Genomic DNA, 19,138 nt, shown 5'->3' with positions numbered 1-19,138 from the left:
GCCATAGAAGCCTGTTTATAAATCTATCATTTCTTACCACTATATTAAATTTACCTGTTTGTACAGATGCAGAAGAAATATTTGACAATACCCAACATCTATTTTTGGTAGAAATTCTCACCAAACTAGAGAGGGGAAGTTCCTCAACATGTTGTAGAGCATTTAAGAAAAACCTACAACTCACATTGTATTTAATGATGGAATACTGAACACTTTCCCCCTAAGGTCATGAACAAAACAAGGTTTTGTTTTTGTTTTTGTTTTTTTTCTCTCCTCCTACTCAACTTTGCACTGGAGGTTCTAGCCAGTGCAATAAGCCAAGAAACAGAAACAAAATGTATCCAGATTGGAAAGGGAAAAGTTAAACTATCTTTATTCACAGGCAACATGATTGCCTATGTAGACTATCCAATGGAATCTACAAAAAAAGCTACTAGAATCAGTAAGTGAGTTTAGCAAATTTGCAGGATACAAGATCAATACACAAAAATCAATCGTATTTCTATATACTATCAATGAACAATTAGAAATTGAAATTTTAAAAATGCCACATATACCCCCTGGACTCTCTGTTAGCCCAAAACTAAAACCATCCCCAAAGCCAACTCTTCGGACAAAGATTAGACTGGACTATAACGCATAAAATGATACTGGCTAGGAGTGTCCTTCTTACCTCAAGTAGACACATGAGACTATGTGGGCAGCTCCTGTCGGGAGGTGAGATGAGAAGGCAGAGGGGGACAAGAGCTGGTTGAATGGACAGGGGGAATACAGAGTGGAGAGGGGGAGTATGCTGTCACGTTACAGGGAGAGCAACTAGGGTCACGTAACAATGTGCGTATAAGTATTTGTATGAGAAACTGATTTGAACTGTAAACTTTCACTTAAAGCACAATAAAAAAAAGGAAAAAAATGCCACATATAGTAGCATCAAAAATATAAAATACTTAGGGATAAATTTGACAAAAGATGTGTTCATGGATTGGGAGACTCAATATTGTTAAGACGTCAGTTCTCCCCAAACTGATCTATAAATTCAATGAAATCCTGTTCAAAATCCCAGAAGGCTTTTGTGAAGTAACTGAGCAGCCAACTTTAAAATTCATGTGACGGCGCAAAGGACCTATAGTAGCCAAAACAATTTTCTTAAAAAGTTGAACATATACCTATCGTATATCCCAGCCATTCTACTTCTGGCTATTCACCCAGAAGAAATGTCCACACAGTGACTTATGTATAAGCATTTATAGCAGCTTTATTTGTAATAGCCCAAAACAGGAGACAACATAAAAGACTATCACAAGTGAATGAGTGACAAATTGTGGCATAGCTACACAGAGGAATACCATTGACCGATAAAAAGAAAGGAGCCACTGATACGTGCAACAAGATGGATGAATCTCAAAACGATTATGCTGAGTGAAAGAAGCTAGACCCCCCAAAAAAGTACATAGTACAATATTTTATTTACGTAAAATTCTAAAAAAAATGAAAATGAGTCTATAATGACAGGTCAGTGGTTACCTGGGAAGGGGGTAGGGGAGGGAGATGTGGTAGGAGGGAGGGATTGCAAAGGCATACGAGGAAACTTTGGGGGATGTTGGATATGTTCATTATCTTGACTGTGGTGATATTTCACAAGTGCATATATTGTCAAAACTTCTCCAATTGTTTTAAATAAATGCAATTTATTTACGTCAGTTAAACTTCAATAAAGCTGTTGCTTAAAAGCACAACAAAAGAGAACAGAAGCAACACGGGTTCAGGAAGGGCTGAGGTGGAGGGCCGTGATCCTCACCCTTGGCTTCACATTAGAATCCCCTGAGGCAGTTTTAAAAACTCCAGTGTCCAAGCTGCACCCCAGACCAACAAAATCAGAGTTTCTGGGGATGGCATCAGCATCCGCTCCCCAGGAGATTCCAATGAGCAGCCAACACTGACACTCAGCGCACAGGGGATGAAAGAGAACGTGTGGCATATATGAGGAATACAAGGCAGAAGGCACATACACCTACACCTTACCATATCCATATATCCATATATCCACATACACATATGTGCAGGGTATAGGAAGGATACAAAGTATTAGTGAAATACTGGCCATGGAAAGGATGCCCATGGTAGTGGGATCCAATGTGAAAGCAGGATCCAGGGTTAGAAGGGCTACAGTACTAGGTAGATAATGGGTAGGAATAAATCAGAACCGGGGAATGGAGCATGTGTAAATTGGAAGTTCGTTCTGTCTCTAACAAAATTAGCATCTTGTGTCTTGAGGAGATGGTGGGCAGAATCATCCAGGTCTCAGGCCATGTGGTTGTTAATTTGCTTCTCCTTTGGGAGGTACCTGGACCATGGTCTAGGAAATTCCCGCTGTCATTAAACTGTCCTGAAGTTCCTTAAATTATTCTGTATTCAGAGAACGGAAGGGGGTATTCCCAGCTATGGGAAGCCAGGAATGGAGCATAAAGGACACAGGAGAGTAAGTGGCCTCGGTTCTTCTTTTAAACCAAAGGTTCTCTAAATCTGGACTACTTCAGAATCACCTGGGGAGCATATGCCTAGAGTAGGGCCCCACTATCTATAATTTGGAAAAGTCCCTGAGACTCCCAAAGTTTCAGAATGACAGCTAACCCATTTCCTGAAGCCAACATCTGTTTCAAATTGTCCAAGTTCCCACCTAGTCTCTAACCCCAGCTTCCCAAGTCGGGGGAGAGGGATAATGAGCTTTAATTGATGAACAGTTTCTGATCCAGTTTATTGTGCAGAAGGCAGGGACAGGGCAGGGACAGGTCCTGGGGAAGAGAAGAGTAAAAAGGTACCTTCAATACAAAGGTACCTGGGTGTTACAAACAGTTAACCTGCTTGGCTGCTAACTGAAAGGTTGGAGGTCTGAGTCTGCCCAGAGGCACCTCAGAAGAAAGGTCTGGCAACCCACTTCTGAAAAATCAGCCACTGAAAACCCTGTGGAGCACAGTTCTACTCTGACACACAAGGGGTCACCATGAATTGGCATCGACTTGGTGGTGGCTGGTCATACAGGGGGAAAGGGAGTGCTGAAGGGTCCTCAACTGAGACTCCTCATAGCTAGTGACAACCACTCAAAGCCAAGGCAAGTCCCTCAGCAGCAGTGAGACTTTGTCATACACACATCCTTTCAAGTCTTGACAAGAAGTGAGTCCCAGGGCCCTTTGATGTCTCTGCCACCCCCACGCATGATGTCATGGAAACCCCACAGTTTCTGTGTAGCTGGACTCCTGAACTCAGCCGCCTTCCCTCAGCTGTGGTGAGGCAGCTGACACCCTGGAAGGGTTGCTATAGAGGACCGGAGTCAACAAGCAGTTGAGGGAGTGTAATGGGGCACAGCCTTGAACTTCCACCCACAGGACCCAGTAGGTCAGAAGAGTAGGGAGCCTGCGGGCCACGTTTTGTCCATGCAGGGCAGAGGAAGGAAAGAGATGAAAGAAAGACAGAGGTGGGCAAGGTGGACAGAGAGCACAAAGTCCTAGCCAAGTCAGGCCAACTCCTATCTCTTGCCCAGGAGTCTTGAAAAACCCAGAAACCTGTTGAGTGAAAGCAGACATTTTTATTGGCTGAGAAAGTACAGTTGATAAGTGATGCTCTTGTAAGCCACCAGTCTCAGGTTCACTTGTTCCGAGGCCAGTTTCCTCCAAGACGGCTGTACTGAGCATCATCCCGATTTCTGAGGGGCTAAAAGATGAGAAGGGAGAACAGTGAAGCAGGGCCAGAACTCTTCTGGATAGGGCTCCAGCAGGCCCCAGAGGGGAGAGCTCATGTATGACCGTTCCAGACTCTCAGTGATGAATTCCCCACCATGACTCTTCACACATGCGCATAACACCTAGTGTCTATCCCTCCGTCCCATTCACACTTCCTCCCATTCTTGTCTCTTCCTCACCTGGTAGAGCTGGTCATTCTTGAACAGAGCTTGAGTGTCAGCAGCTAGAAGAAGCAGGGAAAGAGAGTCATCAAGGGCCTAGAGGACAGACCAGTGAGACCCCAGAGACACTGCTAGGGGGGTTGCAGCTGGCCACACCCTTCCAGGCCCTCTGGATCTACATAAGCAAAATGGGCACACAAGTTCTTTCAATAGCCAGTTGTAAGAGTCCTGAGGGGATAAGAGTGACTCCCAGGTGAGAATAAACCTCATCACTAGCCTCATTCCCTAGCAGGTGCATGAGCTCCTTGGGAAATCACACATACACACACTCTCCCCCTCCCACTTACCCCCAGAGAGCCTTCCAGTCTCATGTCCTGCAAAGCAGTAGACCCCCAAAGCAAGGAGCAGAGTGGCAATGATGTCAGTGATGACGATGCCAGCCAGGGTGGCTGAGTCCAGCTCCACACAGTTCTGACACACTGTGGGGAGGGAGGAGAGAGGAAAAGTAGAAAGCCTTCAGGATCAGGAGCCTACTCGGCTTCTGAGGGCAGCTCCAGGATCTCTCATGACAAGACCCAGACTTCAGTAAGATCCTAGGAAAGAGGCCTGCTGATGGCCTAGCTATGTCCACCTCTACCTTTAATCCCAAGGAATTCCTGAGGACAGCCAAGAAGCTGTCTCAGCCTTGTGGGGCTATGAACAAGGAGATGAGCCAAACCATTCCCCCAACCAAGCCCCAGGCTCCTACTGCTCTTCCTCACTTAGCTAAGCTCACTCTCCCACTCTGAGGCCACCAAAAGCAGGGCTTACAAGAGAGTAGACCCAGTGTGTTTAGAGAACAGGTTGGTTCAAAACAACCCCCTCCCACCAGGAAGTTCTCATATCCAAAGGCCCCATCCACTCCAACCCAAAGGGTCCAGGAGGCACGTACTGCGAAAGTATACTTCCAAAGTATATGTTTTGCTGTCTTTATCATCAGCCTTCTCGTAACACTGGTACAGTCCTCGTGGGTCCAGGAGGCCTTTTCCCAGGTCCATACTTTTATTGTCTGACAACAGTTTTCCGTTTGTTCCCTCTAAGACCGTGATGTTGCCATTGCAATTCAAAATCACTTTATCCTCATGTTCTTCCACGGTCATCTCAGAGAAGCTTACTGAAGAAAAAGGAAAAAAAAAAATACAATTGGTGCCACCTCTTTGCTCTGCACCAGACCCTTTTTTCTGCTGAGGGTCATACTACTGAAGGATCACTCCTAGTTTTGGGCAGTATATCAGTACAGTGTTCCTAGGAGAGAGACAGTGTCACAAGAGAAGGCTTTAGAATGTTCCCCATGAGATGCAGGGGCAAAGATACAAGGATGCAGTTGTCCATGCAAAGGACAGGTCCTAAGGGGCACAGAGCAAAAGAGAAATCTATGGAGCTGGGTTGATCTGAGAACCTTTCTAGAAATGCATTCAGACCACTGACTAGAAGTAGGAGGGAAGCACAGATGGCTGAAACACCCAAGAGATATGGAAAGGCAGAAGAACATTCCTCGGTTGGTCATGTCTGCATTTTTTCTCCAAGAAAACTTCTAATCCTATTTCCCAGCCACCTGCAACACTCACATTTCAACTTCTCATCCTTTTTCTTCCCCATTGCCCCACCCTCAACAACAATTACCAAGGGCATGAGCCTCTCACTACTAAAGCCTTTGCCAGGGCCAATGATGTTTGGAGATGGAGGAGAATCTGGCATAAATTATGAGCCCAGTAGTCTAGAGGGAGCCCAGAGCAAACCCCATGTAAACTTTTTTAGCTCTTCTACCCTTGCTGGGTAGGGAGTGGGAAAGTTTGTATTGAATCCATTCTTGGGGCTCCAGCTTCTGGGTGTCATCCCACAAGTCAAGTCTAGTGGAGTGGAGGGGTTGGAGGTGAGCACAGTACGTGTCCAGATCCACTGACTTGCTATTGATCTCTGACAAAATAGACTTACAGGCAAAAACCAGCCTAAGAGATGAAGAAAGGCACTATATAATGCTTAAAGGGACAAACCAACCAGAGGACGTAACCATAATAAATATCTATACACTCATTGAAAGAGCTCCAAGATACATAAAACAACTTTAACAGAGTTGAAAAGAGAAGCAAACAACTCCACGGTAATAGTAGGAGACTTAATTCACCACTTTCAGGGAAAGAACAACCAGAAAGAAACTCAAGAAAGCTCCTGTCATGGATGGAATCGTGTCCCCAAAAACATGCGTCGACTTGGTGAGGCCATGATTCCCAGTATTGTGGTTGTCCTCCATTTTGTGATTGTAATTTTCTGTTGAGAGGATTAGGGTGGGATTTGTAACACCACCCTTACTCAGGTCACCTTCCTGATCCAAGGTAAAGGGAGTTTCCCTGGCGTGTGGCCTGCACCACCTATTATCTCTCAAGAGATAAAAGGAAAGGGAAGCAAGCAGAAAGTTGGGGACCTCAGACCACCAAGAAAGCAGCACCGGGAGCAGAGTACATCCTTTGGACACAGGGTCCCTGTGCCTGAGAAGCTCCTCGACCAGGGGATGATTGAGGACAAGGACCTTCCTCCAGAGCCGACAGAGAGACAAAGCCTTCCCCTGGAGCTGTTGGCCTGAACTTGGACTTGTAACCTACTAGACTGTGAGAAAATAAATTTGTCTTTGTTAAAGCCATCCACTTTTGGTATTTCTGTTATGGCAGCACTAGGTGACTAAGACAGATACAGACGATCTAAACAGCACAATGAACCAAAGTGACCTCATAGACATATACAGAATACTCCACACACCAACAGCACAGCACACATTCTTTTCCAGTGCGTATGGATCATTCTCCAGGATAGACTATAAGTTAGGCCATAAAGCAAGCCTCAAAAATTCAAAAACATCAAAATAATACAAAGCGCCTTCTTGGATCACAACACTAAAAAGTGAGAAAACAATAACAGGAAGAACAAGAGAAAAAAATCAAATACATGGAAACTGAATAACACCCTTTTTTTTATTAGAATCAAATAGATCTACTAACTTGCTGTGACGGCCTGAGAGCATCTCCACAGGCCACGGGAATCAGTATCTTCAGCTCCAGGGAAAAGTGGAATCCACGTTCTCTCTGAGCTTCGTACTCTATTACCAACTTGAATACAAGAGCATCCTAGAGCCCCTAAATAGTAGTAGCTTCTCGTACCTCTGAAGCAGGGAGACACATGTACATCAGATGCTTCATATCCTACAGGCATGTGTTCCTTAAGGATCTGTCTCCAGTGGAAATTCCTGTGTCCTGGCGCAGCTATGAGGATGACCAATTGTCACTTTAAGGACTGAGGTGCACCTGATGCAAGCCATGGTGTTTTTAATCACCTCATATACATGCAAAAGCCAGAAAATGAATAAGGAAGGCCAAAGAAGAACTGACACCTTTGAATTACAGTGTTGGTGAAGAATATTCCATATATCATGGACTGTCAGAAGAACAAACAGATCTGTTTTGGAAGAAGCACAGCTAGAATGCTTCTTAGGAGCAAAGATAGTGAGATATTGTCTCACATACTATGGACATGCTATCAGGAGGAACCAGTTCCTAGAGAAAGATGTCATGCTTGGTAGACAGTCAGGGAAAAAGAGGAAGACCCCCAAAGAAATGGATTGACACAGTGGCTGCAACAATGGGCTCAAGGGTAACAACAATTGGGAGGATGGCACAGGACACCTGGCAGCAATGCTTCCTTCTGTCTTGCGTAGGGTCCCTATGAGTTGCAATTGACTCCATGGCGCCTAAAACAACAATCATCCCAGTATGCCCAGGATGAGGGAGTTTCTGAGACACAAGACTTTCAGGTTGAAAACCAAGACAGCATGCAAACCAGGATGAGTTGCTCACCCTACTGACTACGCAGTAACCTCCCAAATCAGCCCTCCCTCGCCCTCAATCTCAAGTTCACTGTTCTCTTAAGGCCTTCCCCCTGGGAGCTGAGGCATGAGTCCGTGTGATGATATACTGATGCCAAATGACATCTGCCCCGGAAGGCGCAATGCATGTAGCTCTGCTCTTTTTACCTGCCTCAGGCTTAGGCACACACACACTGCCCCACTTCCTGCAGATTTCGGGCCTAAGGCCTTCAGAGAGCCATTCAAGGCCAAGAAGCACCCCTGGCTAGAGTGGGTCAGAAGTCAAGGGCCTGTTTTCCAGATGCTGTGCTACATCCCAACCCTGCCCTCCTTTTCACCCTGGGGTGCCTATGAATGCTAGTATTGAGAAAGATTCTCAAGTGGACCTCACTGGATATGCTCTCAGTGGTAATGTCCCTCTCAAATCCCTTCTCCAAGATGCCCACCCACCTGAAGAAGCCTTACCTTGGGGGAGAAGGGCAGCCAGGATCAGGGCAGCCAGAAACCTGCTGTGCTTCATCTTTCAGCCAAATTCATCCAGTAGACCCAGATCAAAGAGCAATCAGCCAGAGTGAGAGCGGCCCTCCCGCACTGACTCACGGGTACCCGGAAAAAGTAAAGGGTGAGGGAGGAACCAGAAGGCGAATATTTCTCTGCCTTCTGCTGCTGATGATGGGTAGAGGTAGAGGCTGGTGATGGGGTAGGAAGGAAGCAGGTGCAAATTGCTCTTTCTCTGAGCAGTGAGCTTGGGGGCGGGGTGGAAGGGAGCACAGAGAATATGGAAAAGCTTGCCTGGTTTGTAGGAAGTGAAAAGAACTTTAGGATTGCCTTTCCTAAGCTGCTGATGAAAAACAAGAACTTTAGAGTCCCGTTAACAACATTACTACATTTTCTCACTACCTAAAAACCGTAGTGAGAAACCCCTTGAGAGAAACTGTGAGCTCCATTGTACAAGCCGTAACAGCTAGGCTCCTCCTGTCCCTGATCTTTCCTCAGGGTCCTTCACTGGGCAGCCTGGGACACCAGACAAAGCAGTTTCTTTCCGGGGGAAGGTTGGACCTTAGAGCCACCCGGCCAGAGATTTGAATTCTGGCTCCAGTACTACTTACATGTGGAGAGTGGGTGGAGTCACTGGGCGGTGCAAACAGTTAATGTACTCGGCTGCTAACCGAAAGACTGGCAGTTCAAATCCACCCAGCAGTGCCTCAGAAGGAAGGCCTGGTGATCTACTTCCAAAACTCCAGCCGTTGAGAAATCCGTGGAGCACAGCTCTACTCTGACACTCATGGGGTCGCCATGAGTCAGAAGCCATTCAACAGCAACTGGTGTGGATATTTTTTGGTGGGGCCTGGGCCTGCCATGTAACTTTTCAGAGCCTAATTCCCTCAGTATTATCATAAGGATTCAAACAAAATGTTTGCATGATGCCTGCCACGTCATATAGGCTCGGTAAGAGGGAGTTTTTAATAACAATATCATTGATTCACAGGCAGGATTGAGCCTCCCCAGAAAACAGAGACTTTTCCCCTATGGCCTGTGGGCATCTGAAACTCTACCTGCCCTAATCAAGCTATAATTTACCTGAGGGCAGGGATAATGTCTTTCTTGTTCACTGCTGTATTCTCAACACCTAGCTTATGCCTCGTACAACATGAGGACTCTGTAAGCACTTTTTGATTGATTGACCGAATGAGTGACTGAAGGAGACAGGGCCCTGAGGCCCTGGAGAGTCAGTCCAGGCCCGGCCCTGGGCATATGCTGGCCTGTCTTGTGGAAATCATCCCACCTATGCCCTTCCAGGCAGGCACCACTTTGATGATCTCATCTCAAAAGAAATCTCCAAAACCCCTGAATGAAGACCTGGGCTGAGGTGGCTTTGCGTTCAGAGCTGCAGCCCCTAGCACCTAAGGGCCATGCCTAAATTCATTAGTTCTAGTAACAACTGGCAACAGGAAAATTTCTCTCCCACAGGAAGAAAGGGGCTCAGGATCAACTCCCAAGATGGCTCTGTGAAAGCCCAATCTCTGAGATGGCAGCACTTTCTCCCTACCCCTCCCACCACCTCCCACCTTCTACTCCATCCATACCCCGAGCAGCCTTAACGGAAAAGCAAGAGACATCTGCACCTGCAGCTCTGCTCAGACCCTGCCTCCCACGCTTGAAGCAGAGAGAGGAGGCTCTGGGTTCTTGCAGGGGCCCCAGCCTGAAGGGTGCTGGGCGGAGCCAGGCTAACTGCTACGCAGGCCAGAGGACTGCTAACTAAGGGTTGCTCAGTGCTTTTGCAGGGAAGAGCAAGACTGAGATGGAGCAGGGGAAGGGTCTGGCCAGCCTCACACTGGCTATCATTCTTCTTCAAGGTAAGGGACCTCAGGAGGGTTCTGGAAGCCTAGGGAAGGGCTCAAGGGATGAAACCAAGGGAGGGGCAGGAATATCGCGATCCCTAGCCTCAAACCTACCTCAGCTGTTACCCTAAAGTTCAAAAACCAAGGGTGGAAATGAAGCCTGCTACTGTTCCCTGCTAGAAAGAAGCAGTGCTTCCTCAGAGAGCTGGGGTCCTAGTCTCTGAGAGATCAAAACAGGAGCCTTAACTCGCTAGAGAGAGGACTCTGCTGCCGCCATCTTAGGCTTGAATGTAACCCAAAAGGGCACAGGCCAGGAACCCGAAAGGAAAAGGTACGTGTTCTCTAGCTCATAGCTGGGGTTAGGAGGAGATCTATAAAGATCACTCGGCTGGTCAGTTGGTCAACAAATATGGCTGAGATTCTACTATGTGATAGACAGGATGATATAAAAATGAATAAAAAATATCTACCCTAAGGAGCTCACTGTCTAATGGGACAGATAAGTTCAGTGTTACCAGACTGGTGTGAGGTGCCTGTAGGTATATATTCAACAGGAGATGGATTAATGAGGCTGAAGCCTGGAGTCTGGACTAGAGATGGTTCTCCACATATTCAACCTATTGCCGTCAAGTCAATTCCAATTCATAACGACCCTGTGGGACAGGGTAGAGCTGTCCCATAGAGTTTCCAAGGAGTGTATGGTGGATTTGAACTGCTGACCTTTGGTTAGCAGCCGTAGCACTTAACTACTACACCACCAGGGCTTCCCTCCACATATTAAGCGGTAGCCAAAACCATGAATGTTGTTAAAATCACACAAGTACTGTGTGATATGTGAGAAAGAGAGAGCTGAGGATAGAACTGTGAGGACACCAACCTTGAAGGGACAATTACATAAAAAATGATCTCAAGAAAGAAGCAAAGTAATGATCAAAGAGCTAGGAGAAGGAGGCGAGTGCCTCACCTCTCCCCATCACAAGCTCTACCTCTACCATGTACTTTTCCAAATATGTTTCCTTGTTCAGCTATTCTTTCTACCCAGAATGCCTTTCTCTTTCTGGTGAATTCCTTCTACTCATTCTTCAAGCCAAGCCAAATGTCGCCACCTCAATTTAAGCCTTCTCTGACCCTCCACCCTTGGGCAAAATTAATAGTTTAATAGATTCTTCTTCCATTCATATGCATTTATAATAGGTACTAAAAGAGCATTTACCAGTTCTATTAATTATATATAATTTGTTTTTTCACTTCATCGTAAACTCTCTGGAAGCAGTGACTGGTTCCTTATATTATTGCCTTTTTCTTTCACAATGTTTAACCGTGCCAGGCACATAAATAATACTCAGTGAATGTTTGGATTGAACTACTCCGATGGTAAGTCTCTGTAATACATCTAACATACAACTCTACTACTCTGAGCTTTGAGACAGATTTGAGGGCTATTGGATAGCTAACTCCTCTGGGACATCTAGGGTTTCCATATGAAATGAATCACCAAGGCCGAAGAGTTTAGAAGTAACTCAGCATTAAAAAGTCTGAATTCTTTGGCTAGTACAGACCCACTCCTTACCAGGGCTTTTCCTGCTGAAGGAGCAGAGTATTATGGACTATGCAGGCAATACCCTGAATCCAATTTGGTAGTTTAGGCAATGATCCAGGAAGTAGGTATAGATACTGTCATCTCTGGTCTTGGCCTTAACTGATGATGAGAATGATATCACAGGGCGTCTGGACAATTCCATACCAGCTGATCCTCTCCCTCTCATCTGTCTCTACAGGTACTATGGTCGAGTTGAAACAAGGTAGGGGAAATACCTTCTTTTTATGATCAAACACTGAGAAAATTCACAGAAATGTGGCTTCCTACAACAGTAGTCCTACAAAAGCCAACAATTTAAGAGGGATGGGATGATGGGGGTAGGGTTGGATAGCCGGCCTCTCCATTACCAACCAAATCACTGGCCAGCCATGACCTGTTCTAGGCAGCTTTCCAATAGTTAAGCAATTAATGGTCTAATTCTTGCAGGAGAAACAGGACCTTAGTAGCTAGGCAGTACCCAAAATGTGATCCATGAACCAACAGCATAGGCCTCACCCATGAGCATGTCAGAAATCTCAGAACTACTGAATAGAATCTAAATTTTTAACAAATGCCCATATGACTCAAGTTTACATTAAAGTTTGAACAGTACTGCTTTAGTGGTCTTCTCCTGGTACTTGTGGCAGGGAGAATACCAGAGTCAAGATCCAGACCAGAACCATGGCTTTTCCCTTTTTAGGAGAATATTTGCTAAAAGTGGATGACAGTCGAGAAGATGGCTCAGTACTTTTGACTTGTAACTTGGCAGATAAACATGTCAAATGGTTTAAAGATGACAAGGAAATAAACACCTTAAATACATCTAAAACATGGAATCTGGGAAGTGCTACCAAGGACCCTCAAGGGACGTACTGGTGCCAAGGACAAAACAGCACTTCAGAACATCTCCTAGTGTATTTTAGAAGTATGTAATACCCTTTGATTTGTTCATTGGTTGGTTGCGAAATTAAGCAGTACTTGTTGTTCTGGTGAGCTTCCTGTCTGGGGTGAGGGTGGAAATGGACGCTAAGCAATGATATACCAGCCAGTTGTCTTAATCTCACCTTGCCTTCCTTTGAATGTGACAAGACAGTTATCCCAGCATAGCCAGTTCTTTCTGTAAAACCTGGCTTACTTTTGGGTGGGCCCCACGGATTGGAGCAGCTTATCTTCTTTTGTAATCTGCATGTGGGGGGAGGTGAATGAGGGCAATAACTGCACGGTGCTTAGCAGTGTGGCGTGGAGGGCAGCTGAGCATGGAGAAGGGCATCTGGCTTTTCTCCCAGCCTGTATAGTTTCAGTGAGGTTACATGGGTTTCCCCAGGACTCCAGGGACACTGAGAAACATCAAGAAACATAGCGTTCTTAGTCTAAGGGTATTCTCAAGCAATTCTGTTGCCATATCACCTACAGAAGGAGAAGCCTGCGGTCCTAGACAGACGCAGTATAGCTGGTAGGCAGGAGAAAAAGATTCAGGCAAAGCAACTTTCCCAGCCTGAAGGAGGCCTTTCCCTGCCTTTTCCCACAGTGTGTCAGAACTGCATTGAACTAAACGCAGCCACAGTAACCGGCTTTATCTTTGCTGAAATCATCAGCATTTTCTTCCTCGCTCTTGGGGTTTACTTCATTGCTGGGCAGGATGGAGTTCATCAGTCACGAGGTAAAAGAATGTTCTTAGATGAAAGATGTGACCACCTGGGACCCTCAGCCCCCTTCCTACCAAAAGAGACCAAATAGAAGAGACTGAGTTGGCATGTGCGGCTAATGTGCACAGTCGGGTGAGGCCCTTTGTGTGGCAGGAGGAAAGGATGCCTGGGACTATGACAGCATATTTGCCTGTCTTCAGATCTGCCTTCCTCGGACTTGTCCTCGTGTTGTTAAAAACTTTTTATCAAAGTGAAACATACGTGCAGAAAAGTGGATAAATCACAGCCTACAGATCAAAAAATTTAACACACACACACACACACACACACACACACACACACCCATCAATTCAGCACCCAGTCCAAGAATGTTACCAACACTCTAGAAGCCCCCCCTTGTGGTCACTTCCAGTCACTACCTATTCCTAAAACTAAGCACTATTTCGACTTCTAACATGGATTAATTTTGCCTGTTTTTGTTCTTTATATAGACTTGTAGAGTAAGTACTTCTGTGTATGGTTTCTTTCATTCAACAATATGCTTGTGAGACTTATCTATATTGTTGTGTGTAGGTGTTGTTTACTAATTCTTATTGCTGTTTTGTAACCCAATTTATTATCCATTCTCTTTTGTGTGTTTTGTTCTTTGTACAGCTTCAGACAAGCAGACTCTGTTGCCCAATGATCAGCTCTACCAGGTAAGGGAATTATGAATCAAAGAGATATTGCTTCAATCAGAGGGGGTAAAACTTCTGGATTTGGGGGCAAGTCATTTGGAAGATACTCTACAGATAAAAGGAGCCGTCATGGCCGTACAGCGATTACAGTACTTGGCTGCTAACCAAAAGGTCAGTGGTTTGAACCCACCGGCCATTCTGTGGGAGAAAGATGTGGCAGTCTGCTTGCATAAAGACTCCAGCCTTGAAAACCCTATGGGGCATTTCTACTCTGTCCTATAGGGTTCCTGCGAGTCATATTCAACTCATGGGTTGAAGGCTTTTGGTTTGGGATACAGATAAGGAACTGCTTAAGGCACACCAGATGATGGGATAACTATCCCTTTGGGTAAATGAATGAAATAAAGATAAGAGTTGAGAGAGACTGAGGTCAGGACCCAGTGAGAAAAGCTGAAGAACATACTGACAAAGACACAAGGAACTGTATCCAGAGCCTCCATCTCCTTGCCCTTTCTCTGCCCCCAGGGCCGTGAAGCACCCACTCCAAACCCTTGCACATAAAAAGCACTCAATAAACATGTATCAAATTAATTAACAGGATGGAGAAAAACAGACTTATGATTGTGCATTCTTTTTAGCCCCTCAAGGATCGAGAAGATGACCAATACAGCCACCTTCAAGGAAACCAACTCAGGAAGAACTGAGATCAGGACTCAGAGTAGGTGTGTCCTTCAAACACCAATTCTAAGAAATTACCTTGGCATTACCTGCCCTCCCAATTGCTGCCAACGCTATCTGCCCGCCCCAAGCACTGTAAGGATCAGACTGTGGGGTAAGACTGATCATAGAGGCCTTTTTTTTTTAAGGCATTGGGCCAGTATTGATTTTCTTTGCCTAAGAAAATGTGAATGCTGTGTGTGTATGTAATCCTCTTAGAGCAGGGCCTAAAGCAAGGGAGATGCTGAGTATTAATGTTAACCTGTATCAGGGTTTCTCAGCATCTGCACTATTGACATTTCGAGCTAGATAGCACTTCGGGGTGGGCGGCTGTCCTGTGCACTGTAGGGTGTTTAGCAGCATTCCTCATCTGAATCCACTACACGTCGGCAGCACCCCTCATTCATGACAACCAAGAATGTCCCCAGACATTGCCAAGTGCCTCCTACTGGGCAAAACTGCCCGTGGTTGAGAACCACTGACCCACATCAACCTTTCAATCAGTCAACCAGAAATTTTAATCAAGAAGACAAAGCCACAAGCATTATTTGGTTTTCTGAACCAATTGCTATTTTTTTTTTTTTCTTTTCAGTCCAGGCGTTATCTCTTCTATTCACTTCTCAGCATCAAAGCAATATATTTTGGAGAACTCTTAGCAGAGAGACTTTCAGCCCTAAATCTAGACTTACGGTCTCCCAGAGGTACCAAATGAAGAAGAAAGATCATTAGAACAAACTTGGCTTGGGTTTTTCTCAAAATAAGATAAGCAGATTTTTAGGCAGATAAAAATATATGAGGTGTTTCAGGAGCGCCACCTATTGGGAAATAATTCTTCAGTAAAAGAAAAATGAAAAAGCTTAAATAATCCCGTTTTTTTTTTATTTGCATAGAATTTTTTTAGGTTTTAGTTTTTACGTAGCGTTTTTGTACGTAATTTACATGGTTTAAAATATGCAGTGAAAAGCCACCATCCACCTCCCTCCCCCAGCCATCCAGTTGCCCTCTCCAGAAGCAAATAATGTAACTAGCTTCTTAGATACCCTTTAGGAGGTACTCTAAGCACATACAAGCAAATTCTGAAGTATACATTCCTCCCCCTGCCCCATTTCCTACACAAATGGTATCGTGCTATACATCTTGTACTTTTCATTTAATAAAACCTAAATATTACTTCACATCAGTATTAAAAAGCTTTTTTTTTTTTTTCCAGCCACATTGCACAGATACACTATAATTTATTTAACTAGTCTTCTACTGGTGGAAAGTGGAGCCCTGGTGGTGCAACGGTTAACAGCTTGGCTGCTAAGCAAAAGGTCGGCAGTTCAAACCCACTAGCTACTCCATGGGAGAAAGATGTGGCAGTCTATTCCCGTAAAGTTTACAGTTTTGGAAACCCAGTCGGGCATTTCCTCTCTGTCCAGTAGAGTCACTGAGATTCGGAATGAACTCAATAGCAATGGATTGAATTATCTGCTCATGGACATTTAAGTTGGGTTCAATCTTCTGCCCTTACAACAATGACAAACATTGTATAAATGTCATTTTTTTTAAACAATTTTATTGAGATATAACTTACATGCCATAAAATTGATTCATTTTAAGTGATTTCTCCTATTTACTGTGATTTTTAGTAAATTTACCCAGTTGTACAGCCATCATCATAATCCAATTTTAAAACATTTCCATCACTCTCTTAAGATCTTTTGTGCTGTCTGCAGTTACTCCCTGTTTCCACCCCCAGCCCCAAGCAACCACTATTTTCTGTCTCTTTAGATTTGCCTTTTCTGGACATTTCATATAAATGGAATTACATAATGTGAGGTCTTTTGTATCTAGCTTTTTTCACTTAGCATAATGGCTTCAAGGTTCATCTATATTGTATCACGTATCAGTATTTTGTTTCTTTTTACTGATGAATAGTATTCATTCTATGAATACAGCACGTTTTGTTTATCCATTCACCCATTGATGGACGTTTGAGTTGTTTCCATTTTTTAGTCATGAATAATGCTGCTACGAACTTTCTCCTGCAAGTCTTTGTGTGGACCTATGTTTTTATTTCTCTAGGGTAGATACCAGTCATATGGTAAATTTATGTTTAGCTTTTTTTAAAAAGCTGTTTTCCAAAGTCTCACCAGCAATGGATGAGGGTTCCTGTTTCCCCACATCCTCACCAATATTTATTAGTTTGTCTTTTTTATCATAGCCTTTCTATTGGCTGTAACGGAGTCCCTGGGCGGTGCAGATGGTTAATGAACTGAGCTGCTAACCAAAAGGTTGGAGATTCAAGTCCACCCAGAGGACCTCAAAAGAAAGGCCTGGAGATCCACTTGCAAAAATTCAGCCGTTGAAAACCTTATGGGACACAGTTCTACTCTGACACAAACGGGGTCCTCGCCAGTTAGAGTCAACTCGACAGCAGCTGGTTTGGTTTTGCTTTTGCTTTTCTTTTAGTGGATGAAAAATGGTATCTCATTATAGTTTTAATTTGCTTTTTTTTTTTTTAATGACTAATGATGTTGAAAATCTCTTCAAGTGCTTATTTGCCACTCAGATATCTTCTTTGGCGAGATGTCTATTCAAATCTTTTGTGCATTTTTTTTAATTGGGTTGTTTGTCTTCTTACTACTGAGTTGCAGAAGTTCTTTACATTTTCTGAATACAAGTCCTTTATCAGATACATAATTTGCAAATATTTTCCCCCAATCTGTGACTTGTCTTTCATTTTCTTAATAATGTCTTATGAAGTGCAAAAGTTCTGAATTTTGTTAAGTCCATTCGATCAATATCTTATTTTTTTGGATTGTGCTTTTGATATCATCTCTAAGAAATATTTGCTGAACTCAGTTCACATAGATTTTCTCCCATGTCTTCTCCATGTCTTCTTCTCTATCTCTAGCAATAAATGTCATTTTGAACATGATTAAGACCATTTTGTAACAGAAATACAAATAAATGAAATTACTGGGCCATAATGTATTTGCACTTGTAATTTTACTAAATATTGACAAAATGGAACTCCACAGAGGTTGTATCAATACATACTCCCACCAATAGACAAGAGTGCCTATTACTCAACCTTTCCAAGTATATTATTAAACTTTTAAAACTTTGCCAATATAAGTTAAAAATGTCATCTCAGCGTAGTTTTAATTTGCATTTTTCTTATTAAAAATGGGAGTGAGCCATTTGTTTTTCATTTTCATGAAATATTCGCTCATATTGGTCTTTTTCGTCTTGGCTTGCAACACTCCTTTATATTTTGGAAAACCATGTCTTTTGTCTGTGATAACAGCTGCAAGTGTTTTTCTAATTTTGTTATTTTTTAGTTTGCTTATGATTGGTTTTCCATGCACATTTTAAAAAATATTTTTAAGTAGTAGAATTCACTTATCTTTTCTTTTATGGCTTCTAGGTTATGTTTCATATTTACAGTCTTCTCCATTTTAAGATTATTCTTTTCAAGAAGTTTTCCCATGAATTCATTAGCATTTTCATGGTTTCATTTTATACATTTAAATCTTTGATCTTTCTGGAACTTTACTGTAAATCCTAACACACTGACCAACTTTTAAACCACAGATTTATCCAGTTATTCCAGAGCTATTTGTTGGATAATACATTTTGTGTCCATTGATTTTACAAGCTATGCTGCCACCCCACCCTTACCAGACTGCAAACTCCAGGAAGACTTCACACCAGTATTACAAAGCTCTTTTGGACCAGTAGTGCCTAGGACAGGGTAGGCACTCAAATACCTGAAAAAAAAAAAATGAAAATACAAAATTCCCATTGCGTAGCGCTTCTAATACTTGAAAAGTATGCTTCCATTGCCTTTTTGTACCTCATAACCTTGTAGGACGCATACTGTCTACACTTTGCTGTTAAGAAAACTGAAAATTCAACAAACGATAACTTATTATCTACAAAGACTACTCAAACAAGCATAAGACTGGCGGGGAAAATAGAAAGCAGGGGACCACTAACGCGGCAGACCATACTAAGGACCGGTTTCCAACACCCTGCCTCAAATTCCACTAACCTCCAACCCACCCCGTCGGATCTCCGCCCGAACCTCAACCCCACGCTCACTTCCTGCCACTTCCGCCGCGCCCCCAGCCGGCATCAACTAAGCCAGCGCATGCGTTGTGGGGATGTTTGCGCGCCCGCTACCGGTGCGCAGCGACACAACCTGCTTCCGGCGCGTAGAGGAGATTAAACAAGCGCGGGCCCCTACAGATGACGTAAGCTCCGGTTGCCGACCTGAGTCGGAAGTGGGACCCCCTTCGGCCGCTGGAAGTCAGTTGTGTCGTCGCTGCTGGCCCTTCAGGCTCTGGTAAGAAAGAAAATTGCTTGCGGGGAGGGAATCGAAGGTCTGCCGTGAGCT

The 19,138-nt window shown here is 44.0% G+C and overlaps 3 protein-coding genes across 6 annotated transcripts in view; 2 read left to right on the top strand and 1 right to left on the bottom strand.

Moving 5' to 3' along the window:
• Positions 1-999: 999 nt before the first annotated feature.
• LOC100661471 (T-cell surface glycoprotein CD3 delta chain) lies at positions 1,000-8,417 on the bottom strand. Of its 2 annotated transcripts, XM_003418319.3 has the most exons (5): positions 8,256-8,412; positions 4,830-5,051; positions 4,246-4,377; positions 3,917-3,960; positions 1,183-3,708 (listed from the first exon to the last, which is right to left on the bottom strand). In XM_003418319.3, exons 1-5 carry the CDS (start codon positions 8,308-8,310, stop codon positions 3,643-3,645), a joined length of 519 nt encoding a protein of 172 aa, XP_003418367.1. In that variant the 5' UTR covers positions 8,311-8,412; the 3' UTR covers positions 1,183-3,642. The 2 variants fall into 2 exon arrangements, with proteins under 2 accessions (XP_064125072.1, XP_003418367.1); XM_064269002.1 differs by lacking the exon at positions 4,246-4,377 and having other exon boundaries at positions 1,000-3,708; positions 8,256-8,417.
• A 1,581-nt stretch (positions 8,418-9,998) lies between these two features.
• On the top strand, positions 9,999-17,753 carry LOC100661940 (T-cell surface glycoprotein CD3 gamma chain). Of its 2 annotated transcripts, none has more exons than XM_003418321.3 (7): positions 9,999-10,147; positions 11,911-11,934; positions 12,412-12,636; positions 13,240-13,371; positions 14,012-14,055; positions 14,673-14,752; positions 16,958-17,753. In XM_003418321.3, the coding sequence occupies exons 1-6, from the start codon at positions 10,093-10,095 to the stop codon at positions 14,736-14,738; spliced, it is 546 nt and encodes a 181-aa protein (XP_003418369.1). In that variant the 5' UTR covers positions 9,999-10,092; the 3' UTR covers positions 14,739-14,752; positions 16,958-17,753. The 2 variants fall into 2 exon arrangements, with proteins under 2 accessions (XP_003418369.1, XP_023413959.1); XM_023558191.2 differs by having other exon boundaries at positions 10,003-10,147; positions 14,673-14,756.
• A 1,205-nt stretch (positions 17,754-18,958) lies between these two features.
• The window catches only part of UBE4A (ubiquitination factor E4A), a 29,328-nt gene continuing 29,148 nt past the window's right edge, over positions 18,959-19,138 (top strand). For both annotated transcript variants that reach the window (XM_064269000.1, XM_064268998.1), the window contains exon 1: positions 18,959-19,087. The gene's annotated coding sequence lies outside the window, so the exon portion shown is untranslated. The remainder of the gene's footprint in view (positions 19,088-19,138) is intronic.

Source organism: Loxodonta africana, chromosome 15 (assembly GCF_030014295.1).
Source record: "Loxodonta africana isolate mLoxAfr1 chromosome 15, mLoxAfr1.hap2, whole genome shotgun sequence".
NCBI classification, from domain to species: Eukaryota; Metazoa; Chordata; class Mammalia; order Proboscidea; family Elephantidae; genus Loxodonta; species Loxodonta africana.
This window is presented reverse-complemented; position numbering and strand designations above follow the sequence as displayed.

Bases quoted from the DNA above. Each gene is read 5' to 3' on its own strand.
- LOC100661471 (XM_003418319.3), bottom strand. From the start codon at position 8,310: ATGAAGCACAGCAGGTTTCTGGCTGCCCTGATCCTGGCTGCCCTTCTC. The intron at 5,052-8,255 runs GTAAGGCTTCTT...CTTTTTCTTCAG, and splicing joins GGCTGCCCTTCTCCCCCAAG to TAAGCTTCTCTGAGATGACC. The intron at 3,709-3,916 runs GTGAGGAAGAGA...CTCATCTTTTAG, and splicing joins AGAATGACCAGCTCTACCAG to CCCCTCAGAAATCGGGATGA.
- LOC100661940 (XM_003418321.3), top strand. From the start codon at position 10,093: ATGGAGCAGGGGAAGGGTCTGGCCAGCCTCACACTGGCTATCATTCTT. The intron at 13,372-14,011 runs GTAAAAGAATGT...TTCTTTGTACAG, and splicing joins TGGAGTTCATCAGTCACGAG to CTTCAGACAAGCAGACTCTG. The intron at 14,056-14,672 runs GTAAGGGAATTA...CATTCTTTTTAG, and splicing joins CCAATGATCAGCTCTACCAG to CCCCTCAAGGATCGAGAAGA.